Source organism: Ascidiella aspersa, chromosome 8 (assembly GCF_963924565.1).
Source record: "Ascidiella aspersa chromosome 8, kaAscAspe10.2, whole genome shotgun sequence".
Lineage (NCBI taxonomy): Eukaryota > Metazoa > Chordata > Ascidiacea > Phlebobranchia > Ascidiidae > Ascidiella > Ascidiella aspersa.
Window position 1 is genome coordinate 21,366,918 of NC_139454.1, and position 13,834 is coordinate 21,380,751.

Sequence of the window (13,834 nt, forward strand, 5' to 3'; positions counted from 1 at the left end):
CTTTATTTTGCAGCAATCGTGTGTGAGTCGCCACAGTTAGACCGAGCCAACGGCGACGTGTCCTGCACAAATGGGAACTTCCTCGACAGCGTCTGCACTTTCAGTTGCAACCCAGGCTATATATTAAATGCGTTCGAGACAACAACAACTTGCATCCAGATCGGAGATAAACCTCACTGGAACAAACCGACGCCAAGTTGTATCGGTATTTTTATTTTTTGAATATGTTCGTCTTCATATTTACCAATGTGGGTTTGAAAAGGGCAAATGTGAATTTTATTTTACAGTTGTTCTGATATAAATCGAGAGCTGTGTTACTTAAGCATACATACTATGCTTAAATGTCAACACCCAATAGTTTGACCCGAATAAAACTGCATTATGTTACGATATCAATATAAACAGCGCTTCGGACAAAGGTGCGCTTAAATGTTCAACTGTGCAATTATGATTTTTTTTTAAATTATCTCTCTTGTAACGCATACACCCACAAATCTTGTTTTGAAAATATCCCACCATATGCTATTCTACTTTTGATGGTCAAATTTATAGTTTGCGGCCTTGTCTGTTTTGAAGGGAGTTCTGCACATGCACATTCCGGACTATAGACTCGGGTAGACTAGCGTGGTCCCCGAGCAGTATGGCGGCACAAGTTTAATTTTAAACACTGTCGGTAAATACGAATTGGTTTTGAATGTGGCAAAGAGACGATTAGTCGGGTTTACAGATGGTTTATTCTAACGATCAAAATTATCCTAATAAAAAGAAACAAAACAAACAGTATAAGAAGTACTGTCAATAATGTGAAACACGCGTATGAGCTTTACGCATTTCGGCGTATAGTTAACTATAATTAATCAGAAAACTTAGTAGACGGATAGGCTATTCTGTGTGAAAAATGTTAGGATTAACTTATTGGCGTCTTATCCATTTTTGTTAGTATATATACAGCACAGCGATATAACTGGGTTGCCTGGTTTTAAGTCGGTGAGGTAACTGGTGCCAATATGTATTTCGGTTTCGCAAGTTTAAAAAACTGCCGACGCTTGCAATGAGATACTACCCTCCGGCAAACACACTCATGACGTCAGTTGTCTTGCAAATTACCCGGCAAGTTTATTTGAACTATTTGGTTTTGGGTCGGCACCGATTCAACCCTATAGTATCGGACGAGTAGCGATACCACCACTTGACATCGAACATCCAGTTCGATCCAATATTATCAGACATCCTTACACTATTTAGTTAAAATAAATGCTGTCTTTATAAGGTTTATTTGACCATAGTCTTATAAGCTCTACTTTTAACAAAAGCATTTGTTTTCTAGGAATCCTAGATACGTCGCTTTAGCAATTATTGTTAACTTTGCAAGGCTATATGCTTCCACCATCTGGAAACCTTCTGGAATCGAAGAAAGCTAACTCTATATGTAGCAACAAACTATATCTCATCGAGCAGCTTCATTGTAATTCTATTGTACTTAACAATTAAATTTTATAGTTAACGCTGTAAAACTATCTTTATCTAGTCTAGCGCAAAACATTTGTTACGTGCCTCGATCGGTTCCCGTTCGAAGAAACTAACCGGCTTTTGCGCTTGCGAATAAACAATTCTAACATGCAATTAAGTCTCTTGGTGATGTGCGAGCAGCCACTTTTCGTTCAATATAAAGAAAGCTACAGAATACAGCAAAAACAGCCAAAGCAGAAGAAGTGGTTAAAAATCACGTTAGAAAAGTAATTCCAATGGGTAACAAAGTGGGTCTGCAGGGACGATTTATGATATAAATAAGACTATTGTTAATCTATAAATGAACTTTTTATTGTTTTTTTTGTTTTATTCTTATACATAAATTGCCATTTTGATGAATTCATGTGAGAACATACAATAAGAAATTTATAGAGCAACAGTATCTTACAATGACTATTTCTATTACAGATAATTATTAAGAAAAGCGACATTAATCATAAACTGTTTGTTAAGAAACTACTAAACTCACTAAAATCTAACCTTGCACACTACTTGTCACGATTTGTGGTCGCGAGATGTTCAGAAAACTGACCGCCAATCCAATAAAAAATATTTTTTACACGTACGCCGGGCCACAATTTCCTTTCATACCAATTCTTGAATGCATTTTAACTAAGATTACAGTTGTATATTTTGTGCATAACAACGAACGATAACGCCAGGTTACTTGTTTTGGACATCCCGGTATTGCGCAACATTATGACGTCCCCTCTCATCATTTTCATGCGTTCCTGTAAGAATATTTTTATCGTTGCAAAAAGAAAGTTATTCTACTTTCACCCTATACACTGCGTTAGAAATACCTTTACAGCTACCACTAAGGTGCTAGAAGATTAGCATTAATGTGGTAACGTTTGTCATGGATTTCAAGCTTTATATACATTAAACGTGTGTTAGACAAATCTACAGTGCTTTTATTTTGTATTTCGTTTGGTACCTAATGATTAATACATCTTACGTTATTAAATATATATAGGCCGCAGTGCGCAACTATATAGCACTAAATAGTTTGTTTTTGGCGTTCTAAATATCGTTTCTACGCGGTTCGCAGCTTATTGTGTTTAAAAGGAATAGGTTGACTAAAAACGTTTAACGAAATTCTATATTTTTATGAAAATAGACAACCGAATTCTATATTCTATTAGCTATGCATAAACTGCTATGAATATTCTCACGTAAATTATTAACTGACAAAGTAGCCCAAACTGTTCCGAGCAGTATGGCGGCACAAGTTTAATTTTAAACACTGTCGGTAAATACGAATTGGTTTAGAATGTGGCAAAGAGACGATTAGTCGGGTTTACAGATGGTTTATTCTAACGATCAAAATTATCCTAATAAAAAGAAACAAAACAAACACTATAAGAAAGACTGTCAATAATGTGAAACACGCGTATGAGCTTTACGCAATTCGGCGTATGATTAACTATAATTAATCAGAAAACTTAGTAGACGGATAGGCTATTCTGTGTGAAAAATGTTAGGATTAACTTATTGGCGTTTTATCCATTTTTGTTAGTATATATACAGCACAGCGATATAACTGGGTTGCCTGGTTTTAAGTCGGTGAGGTAACTGGTGCTAATATGTATTTCGGTTTCGCAAGTTTGCAGTTTAAAAACTGCCGACGCTTGCAACTCCGGTAAACGCACTCATGACGTCAGGTGTCTTGCAAAAATAACAATGTCTCGTAATAAGTGGAATAAAACTGATCAGTAAGTTGTCAATTACGACAATATTCAAACAAACATTTTACATTTGGCATTTAATGAGCTAGTTTTTGTTAATATTTATTGCACTTTCAATTATACCTGAAGTTATGTAAATTGCTTATACGGTTGAAAACAGATTTTTTCTAGTCGTAAGATGATAATAAAAAATGTGAATAGAAAAGTCCTAACGATTTGTACGTCGGCTACTCGAACTGTGCGTTTGTCAGAAGGTTTAATCTCAGCACAATCAATTTGTGTTTAAATATAGACTATATGGAAATCTCATAAAAAATTAAATTAATTTTATTCTTATTATTAACTATTATAGAACGTGATACAAAAATTAATGAAGTAAAATAAATAAGATCGAACGCGTTATTTTGAACCTTTTCAACTTTTAGTAAAATTAACAATCTGTTTTATAACGTTTTATAAGTCCATTATCCTGGCTGAAGCTCCTTCGTAGCGGAAATGTTATTATAGCAAAGTGACATCAAAACAATACCTTTCCCAGTCAAGCGAAAATTTTAGATACATTAAGCAAAATAAGCACTTGTTTAGAGCACCAAGAGATGGGGACACCACAGAAACTTTCATAGCCAAATTTCCGAAGGTGCCACAGTGTTTAATGAAATATTTTGAGTTGATCAGACGACTCAGAGCTTAATAATGGCCCGGTTGAAATACATTTTTTGCAAGTATTATATTAAACCTCTCTATATCTTCGATGTATAATATCATATTTGGTTTATTGTGTTTATATGTTGAAGGACACGTACTAGGGAATCAAAGTTTTACGTGATTAAGTCCTTTAAGTCTAGAAGGTATGATCCGGCCCAAAGACAACAGCGTGCAAACTTATAACAATGACGTTTTGCGCGTTCTAAGAGGTTTGACACGCTTCTGTAATGTACAAACGTCGTATGGACAGTACACTACTGTTACGATTGTATAATTTATATTTTATCCTGTACAGCTCTATCCTGTGTGGAAATAACAACGTGCCAAAGAAACGAAGTAAATCAGCCTCAACTTTGTCAACAAATTTAAAGGCTAACCGGCAAAATCATCTAAAATAGATCATAACTTGTAATTGATGTGAAAGTTCAACCATATTTAAACCAGTGAGAGATACACACATGTATGTGTTCATACACTGTGATCTAACGGTTTCTAAACCCTGTGAAGCTTTTGTTGTACTATGATACGAAAGCTGTAATCTAAAACTAGGTCTAAAACTAGATTTCGAGGTGCAAGATCACTGTGGTAACCACATATGTGTGTGTTTTATCATTGAATGGTATGGTTATGTAGATCCCCTCGATGTGAGCTTGTTTGTACTAACAGAATGTAGCAAGCATATAGGCGTCATTATTGATTTTGACCCGCTCCCCTCTAAGACTCTGTAGCCTATAGTTGGTAGGGCGACGGTGCCGGTATGCATGGAGGTCGTAAGTTCGCACCTCGTGGCAGATTATAGTTGTTTTTCTAACCTGCCTTGCTTGCATCGTTGATCGACAGATTCGTTAAGTCTGCGATGTCATTCGGTGTATATTTAAACCACTGTTGTAAAGTAATTAAATGGATAAGTTGCATCACAAACGCCGTGTGGTGCAGAGTTGGATCAATTGTAAGTGATGTAATTAATTACAGGTTTTAATCTAATTGTAATTGTAATGTAATTGAAACATTTAAGGAAGTAATTGTAATTGTAGTTGAACTGAATTAATGTTATTGATCCAACTCTGGTGTGGTGCTACGATGAATACTAAAAAAAGTTTTTTTTACACACAGCGAGCGTGTGAAAACGATTTGAGAAGAAACGGTAAAGAATTCAGTATCACTAAACGCTGCAAGCAAGCAACCGCGTGTGACAACAATTATGTACAGGTAAGTTTCAAACAGTAAAATCGGGATCACCAAGCTGTCGAAACATCGAAGGCAAAATTACTAATGTCGATTTACGGTGAGTTATTGTTAAACCAAGAACTTGCAAGTAAAATTAATTATTATTTTCAATGTCACGAACAGTTTGCTCACTGTAGCCGCTATTTAGCCGGTAATTGTGGTTTAGTAGCTGTTTTAGAGTTGGGAACCAATGATAAAAAATCGAACAAATTTAAAATGCAAGTATATACGTGGACTGATTTATAGGTATTTTTTTAAAACTGTGTTTTTAACTCATATTTTACTAGAGCTACCTTATTTGCAGAACATACGACCAGCCTGGTGGCCGACCCAGTGTAACTTCGATCATCCTTACAGTACCGTGTGCCGATGTTGCTGCAACACTGATAAATGCAACGCTCCTTTGCTGAGGTGTCTTAGAGCAGGTAAATGTATAACGCTCCAACGAGTAAAATGAAAGCTATATCGAGACCATTAAATGGTCGATTTGGTCTTCAAAATCGGAGCTTCCAAATGCTCCGAGTAGAAAAGTATGTAGATAGGAACTTTATATTATGCCTTAGGCTTATTACACAAAACTATCACAAGGAGTGGAACTTCCAAGACCATTGAGCCGTGATTGCTAATTTATTCATATAGTTTTAGAATGAAAATAAATACGAGAGATCTGATTTTTTGAATATACAGCCACCGGCGTCGATTAACAATACGATAATCACTAAGCGCCACTTATTTTGAATAAACATAAAACATGCAATGGTATATTCAAAGAGACGTTGTGCTAAAATGTCAACAAAACAGTATATAGTAAAAAAAAAAGAGAAACTATTAAAAAAGAAAACTATTAAAAATGATATACATGAATCATTTATTCAGTTGCCCAACAACACAATTATCACACATGTGTAATTTTAATACCTAAAGCATAGGGCAGCTTGAAATCAGAATTAACACCAAACGTAATATGAAACTAACAAAATCACTATAAAAAGTTCAATATTTTAGAAAGCTTGCGCCCCCCTAAAAATAGTTGACTCCTAAAACTCGAACAAACCCTTTGTGAGAAATTATAAAGTAACAGGTTATGTAGCATTGAACTATCTACCGCTTAATTATACAAAAATGTTGTCATAATAAGTCATTAACAGTTAGTCAAAGGTTATAAACTGCGTTTTAAAGGTTAACGACGTCTGTTATAAAATGTATATTCTGCAAACAAATATGTACCTTTAGAACAGGGGTTCTTAATCTGGGGTCCATGAAGGTCCGTGAACTAACTTTAGAGGGTCCGCGAAGGCCAATTTGAATTATTAGTGTCTATCTAAGACAGTGGTTCTCAACCCTTGTTCTTTCGTAGCCATTTACGCTGCAAAAAAATCCGGGACCCAATAGAATTTTTATGAAAGAAAAAACTTTAAAATAGGTGTAGAACAAAACACAGCAGAACATATTTCAAAACAGAATATTTATTCAACCGTGCATTAGTGAGATACTTGCGACTAAACAATAAATTTACATTCCTTTTTAATTCCTCCCCAAGCCATTATTCCTGTAAAATTATATATAATGACATAAATGAAACTAAAGCTAGCTTTTTTAAATTGGTCTGTGGCCCACCTCAAATGTTCTTATGGCCCAGCAGTGAGCCATGGCCCACTGGTTGAGAACCGCTGATCTAAGAAGGATTCAATTTCCGCGATACAAAAAGTTTAATAACCCCTGCTTTAGAACGTTGAAGGCCTTATCGGCAAGCGAATTGGCAAGATTATTCGCAAATTTGTTGGCGATATTCACCATACTAATTAAATTATTAAAACATGTAATAAGTTTTTGGAAATCGCGCAAGGCATGACTTGATTCCCTTTCAGAAAAAAAGTTTTGATTAAATCCATTTCAGTTTATCCTTCGCCCTGCGCAAAACACTTATTTGGAACTATTGGAAGATTTTACGTCGTGTGCAAAATCGCGCTAAAAATACAGGTGAGAGTTGAAAAACACTTCCGCGAAGTTAGAAAATGTCACATATCCGGCGGCAAACCAATTAAAGAAGAGCTTTTATTAGGAAGAAAGAGCTTTATTTTTTAGTTCACTTGCTTCCCGCAACTGCCTCTATCATATTTGCTTATTCTGATACCAGGAACTTTCTAGTTCACTTGCTTCCAGCAACTGCCTCTATCATATTGCTTATTCTGATACCAGGAACTTTCTAGTTCACTTGCTTCCCGCAACTGCCTCTATCATATTGCTTATTCTGATACCAGGAACTTTCTAGTTCACTTGCTTCCCGCAACTTTTGTCGAACCAAGACTCGGCGTAATAAGCAGCCTTGCCCGTCAGAATGCTATTTAGCCAACGGCGCTCTATTTCTACATAGAGTTCAATTAGTGGTGGGACAGATTCAATCTTGAAACACACCGGTTTATTAAATAGGCGACAGCTGGTGTTACGGTGTTTGCAACTCACAAAACATGTCGCGCTTAACACGATTCAGTAGTCGTAAAATAACCGCTTTACTTTATAACAATGAGGTTTTTGACGCGGGGACTAATTAAAAACCTATTATATAGGAAATTTGCCGTCGCTGCATAACATACGTGCGCAAAAATTCAAAATATATAGTCGCAGTAAAAATCCTCCATTCACAACCAAATACAATTAACCAGTTTGGTTCAATGAACTATAAGCAAACTTTATATTGCACCTTTCAACTTTTCGCACGAGATTTAAAAATATTTCGTTTTTATTTACAATAAAATTATAAACTTGGAAAAATACAAAACCAGTTTTCAACAAATTTTGCTTGTAAGCTCTATCGTAATGCGGAAGCCTAATAAAACAAATAAAAATAAAAATAAAAAAAATAAAAATAAAAAAAAATAAAAAAGCGAATGTCCGTCACTTGATATTTCATTCCGACACAATTGCACAACATTTTGAACAAAAAGTATAGGACCGTAAAAGCCGATCAAAAATACGTCATTACTCTATGATTATTTTTACTGTATCTTGGTGTTAAATGTGACGAAGTGCTTTTTAAAAGAATACATTTGGCACAAACTATTAAAACGGCCGAACGTTACGGCACATTCTCTGGACCATCTAAAAGTTAAAAACATTTACTTCAAATGCCAGAAATGCAAGCAAATCGCGTGACTTTGAAAAAGGTAAATCTTGCGAAACCATTGTCAAGTACTGTATAACGCCTTACTTATTTTATGCAATTCACTCACAACCGACCCTACTGTTGTGTTTGTTGAAACCGTCATTGTCGATTTTAGAACCTGGATGCGCGTTTTTTTGTCATAGCGTTTTGATTGGGACTCAGCTAGTCTGCAAAGATTTGATTTTACATGACCCTGTAAAAATGCCTAGATAACTTTAGTCAAATGGTAGCTTTATTATAATTATTAACGTTGATTTGATAGCAAATATTGGCATTAAATAACAAACAACCTTGATAATATTGATCAAACTTGGTAAAACACTAACTTGTTGATTAAGCGCAGTGTTGGAAACCAGTCATGTTAAAATAATTTTAGTCCCAATGAAGTATTTTCAAAAACTAACAAAACAAATCTCAGTCTAAGTCAAGTAATTTGTCCGAAAGACCCAAGTCAATCATTTTGGTAAAAGGATGTAAGTCAAGTCAAGTCATTTAAAAACTTGACTTAAGTGCACTTTTTGTTTTTACAACACTGATAAAAACACTAAATTCAACACAAGTTATTTGACTCAATGACTTAAGTCCAAGACAAGTTCTTTATCCAAAATACTTAAGTCAGGTCAAGTAATTTTGCCAAAGCGACTTAAGCAATGTCAAATCATTTTAAAACAGTTACTTAAGTGCACTTACGTTCACAAAATATCGGGTTTATGCCTACTGGAAATAACCAACCTACAACAAACACGCGAAATAAACGTCGCTTAATGGAACTTGCGCAAAAAGCAGCAATTCGAGTTTCACAAGTGGTTTCATCCCGAAAAACTTGGCCGGCTCCTATTGGGCGAGCCGAGGGCTGGTTAACTATAAAGAGTGGCGAAAAAATGGAATTCTTTACCATTTTCTTTTCGGAGGAAACAAGACAAGTGAGGAAAAATGATAAAGTTTTTTTGTTTTATGGCGTTAGCTGCAACATTTCTATTGTCGGCGTCAGGTAACGATTGCATTTTGTTTGGTTTAGTGCAGGGATCCTTTTTCTATCGCGGACCCTTAATTTTTTTTGCTTTGCGTGGGCCACGGCAGGTTTTCTGGTTCTGTGTTTTGAAGTAGTTAAAAATATAAACTACTTTGGGCGCTTTCATTTGAGTGCAAAAAAAACAGGCGTTTTTGACTTAGATTTTTTTATTTTAGCTTTGAAATGCTGGACGTGCGTCAATGCGACGACCAATGAAGAGTGCAACACGCAAGGTGTACTGAAAAACTGTCGGGCAAATGAGGTAGGTCCTCTTGATATAAACTTTTATTTTAAAGGTTTAACGACAATGTATTTTAACATGCGTTTGAGCAAGGAATTTTTGACTTGTTGTAAAATATAAAAATAAGCCTTAGTCGCCACAGAGACAATAATCAAACCATGTATATTTTTGCAGCAAGCATGCCAGAACGAGGTTAGGACCGTCGGCTTACAAAACTTCCTTATTACCAAGAATTGCAAGCAGGCTGAAGCTTGTGACAATGACTTCAAACAGACAAGTTTTGCAAGAAATCGTCTAAAAAGGGTCCTCTTTAAAATCTCCTATCTTAATCGCTGTCCATAATAATCGACTGAAAACTTTTGAAGACAAACTTTTACCAGAAATTATTTCCTATACTCGCGAGACAACAAAAGTTTATAACCCCGCTGCGAACTTTTTGGGACGTTTCTCTTAAAAAACAAATTAGGCGTGACTTTGGTTATTGATTTTCTACATTTCTGTAAAGATCCCAACAAATGATTTTGTAAATTTAAGCACGTAGCTTGTATGCACAAATGCACAGGAAACTTTTGGCAGAAACTTGAAAAACAAATTGCCATCCGTCGGTGCTAGATGTACGACTTAACTATAAGTTAAAGTGTAGAGTCGAGCAACCAATATGTCGTCAATGCGTATTCATTAAAAACGTTTTTATGTGCAGAACACGCGCCCTGCTTGGTTTTCGACCCAGTGTAACATCAAAAGCCCAAGCACAGTTTGCCGATGTTGCTGTAGTACGGATGGATGCAACGCTCCGATGCTGGGTTGCTTTGGCCGTAAGTGACAAGTAAATGTGTTGTACTGGGTTTGACCTTGGCGAAATGAGTCGACCTTGGCGAAATGAGTAAGTGTTTAAGCTATAGACGATGGATTAAATGGTTAATTGCCACATGGATACATTTTGCTGTAAACTTCCAAGTTAAGTTAATAACAACCAAGTTAAGTTCGCAACTTGAACAGTAATTGAATTCAAGTCGTAATTTCATCGGAATAAGGCCTGCAATAAGGCATAACGTTTGCTGAAAATTAAACTTATATTTTGTCATATTTTTTTGGCGAACTTCAGAGGTTAGCGTAAGCCTAGATAACCTTGGTTAACGAGGCATTTGTTGTTTTAAAATAACGCTAAGTTTGTAATTTTTAACAAGAAAACAGTTCATATTCGTCCAGATATGCCATTTAAAACTGCAAATAAACCGCGTGATTACAGAACTAGTATGCAAATATCGAAGTCATGCGTGGCTGACCGCCCCGCGTCACAACTGCCAACACTGATTAAACCGGTTTCGCAATGAACAAGCTATTCTCTGTCTAAGATACCGTTTCTTTTGTCACTTTAAGCATAGTTTGTGAAGACAACTATAATAATTAAAACGCGATCCCACAAGGCAACCGGGTGACTTCAAAATCTCCAACAGTGCTAAGCACGGCTCAGTCGGCTAACGTTCCAATTTTTTTTCGTATTATTTGCGTAAATTTTATCCCAACCCTTCTTGACATCAGGGCAACCCCCAAAAAGAATACCTCATTCATTTAAAACAAACACCCGATTCGATTTGTTTTCAACGCTTGTAGCGTTCGTATTAGGATAATTCGGGGCTTTGAAGCGTCTGTGTAAGAACATGTGTTAGAAATTAGACGCTTTAAGCGGACCGTATAAGAACAGGATACAGGCGAACAGCGAATGCGCAGACTAATCATGCATAACGAAACGTTGCCAAGCGATGCAGACTACAGATTTTTTTATCTTGTACAGTTTTGACCACAATCATCCTGCCAGGATTTTTTTCATTTTTTGTCTTTTTCAAAATGATTTTTTCGTTTAAATGTTTCCAAATATTTTTGAAAAAATTAAACATGATGTAAAATAAACAATAAAAATATTTTACTTGTAAACCAATTTAATGATGCACTACATAGAATTTTCAACCTTTTGGAATTTCTAAAATAAATTTTATTTATTGGAACGACAAAGTCTAAAAAGTGACCCCATACCTGGTAACCCCAACATAATAAACTGTTCGTGGCCTATTTCCGCTTTTTTCATATTACGAGTTTTGGACGTAAAAAGAAGGCAATTTTTAAAAACTTTCCGAACAACAGATTTTTTTCAAACTTTCGGCATTTCTAGAAAAAATGTTCCTTATTCAAACGACAAAGTCAAAAAAGTGACCCATACCTGGTTACCCCAACATAACGATTTACAAGCGGCCTATTTCCGCTTTTTTCATATTACGAGTTTTAAGGGTAAAAAGAAGGCAATTTTTTTTAAATTATAAAACTCTATGGACTGGAAAGTTCTTAAAACCGTCGTTGATTTGACCCTCTAAGACGCTGTTTTGAAAAGTGATAAAACAGGCCAAGCTTAAATCGTTCAGCTGGGCGTTCTAGCTATGGGGTCATCAAAATGATTATCCAGCATTGTCGACTAAGATGTATTCTGACAATACTGAATAATTAAAAAAAATCTATTGCCCGGAAAGTTATTAAAAATCGCTTTGATTTTGACGAAAATTTCCCAAAAAATAAAACGACATATCTTGAAGTGTGTAATACTCCAAAACTAGTTTTGGCGTCAGTTTTTAAATTGTTCGCTGTTATTTTTTAAGTTTGATTATTACTATGCTGAAAAAATTATAAAACTCTATGGACTGCAAAGTTCTTAAAACCGTCGTTGATTTGACCCTCTAAAACGCTGTTTTGAAAAGTGATAAAACAGGCCAAGCTTAAATCGTTCGGTTAGACGTTCTAGCTATGGGGTCATCAAAATGATTATATCCAGCATTGTCGACTAAGATGTATTCTAGCAATCCTAAAAAGTTAAAAACAATCTATTGTACGGAAAACTATTTTATTTGTCTTTACTTTTATGCTGCAGAACCAAGTTATGCCAAAAAATATTATTTTAAATCACAGAAAAATCCTTCCTCGTCTTCCCCTGTAAATATAACTATTACTACAACCGAACATTAAATTCTGGCCGTGCTGCTTTTGAGCAAACAAATAACTTAACTTCAAATGAACTATGCTGATCTGCGTCGGTGACGTTGAATAACAATACAAGCCGCGTAATGCGAGCGGTGGTTACCCCTATGACAAAGCGTCTCGGCGGCGTGTGGCCCAGCGGGATATGCGCATAGAAAATGTCTAGCGAAGCGCCTTGTTGCATTCCTTCAACAATGTAGAACTAAGTTTCGCCAATTTATAAAATAGGCCACACTTAGACCGTTCAGCTGGGCGTTCTAGGTATGGGGTCATCAAAAGGACTTTACAGCATTGTCGACTAAGATGTATTCTAGCAATACTGAATAATTGAGCGGTGGTTACTCCTATGACAAAGCGTCGCGGCGGCGTGTTGACCAGCGGGATATGCGCACAGAAAATGACTAGTGAAGCGCCTTGTTGCATTCCTTCAACAATGTAGAACTAAGTTTCGCCAACTTATAAAATAGGCCACACTTAGACCGTTCAGCTGGGCGTTCTAGGTATGGGGTCATCAAAATGACTTTACAGCATTGTCGACTAAGATGTATTCTAGTGTGTTAAGAATAAAACCAAAGAAAAATAATAAAACATAAAAACTTGCATCAGGCAACCTATCAATCAATCACTATCGCTACCATGGTGTAAACGAAGTTATAAATCGTCTGTTCGGCTGTAATATTGCATCAGCACCTAATCACTAAAAATATTGAAAACCAGCATACGTTAACCAACTTATATAATTGTGAAATAGTTAAATGAAAAAGACTTTGGATTAGAGATGGAAACAATTGTTGCTGAAGTATAAGATAATCTGTGGCGCGACGGGCCATCCGGTTAATTTCGAACAATAGGGTTTTATCAGTCAGCAACAGCGACGTGTAGATAGCCGGAAACGACGAACCCTTTTTGTAAAAGTGCGGTTTTAGGGTTCTAGGAGTTAACAATTATCCCAGTTAATTCCGTGTCGAAGTACAAGCGCATGCTCTGGCAGAGTCGACCTGCTAAAACCTTCACTATTACTTTTTCTTCAAAACCTGTTATGTAGAGAATAACAACCAGATGTTAACGTGATCCTTTGGTTGTTATACCGCTTGGATGGCCTGTTGGTGTTAATTTAAATAACTAATCAGTTTTCCGTTTTCCTAAACCGTTTTAGAAAACCACAAAATTTAGATTACTTCAAGATGTTATCACAAATTACATTTTTAAAGTTAAGTTTATTGTTCAATTTTGGCACCCTTTGC

General features: G+C 35.9%; 1 protein-coding gene across 1 annotated transcript in view; it reads left to right on the plus strand.

Annotated features, from left to right (window-relative positions):
• Positions 1-1,377: 1,377 nt before the first annotated feature.
• LOC146136839 (sushi, von Willebrand factor type A, EGF and pentraxin domain-containing protein 1-like) overlaps positions 1,378-13,834 on the plus strand; it is a 35,392-nt gene continuing 22,935 nt past the window's right edge. The window contains exon 1 of the mRNA XM_083396267.1: positions 1,378-1,465. Within this exon, the coding sequence (XP_083252393.1) occupies positions 1,378-1,465 (88 nt within the window). The remainder of the gene's footprint in view (positions 1,466-13,834) is intronic.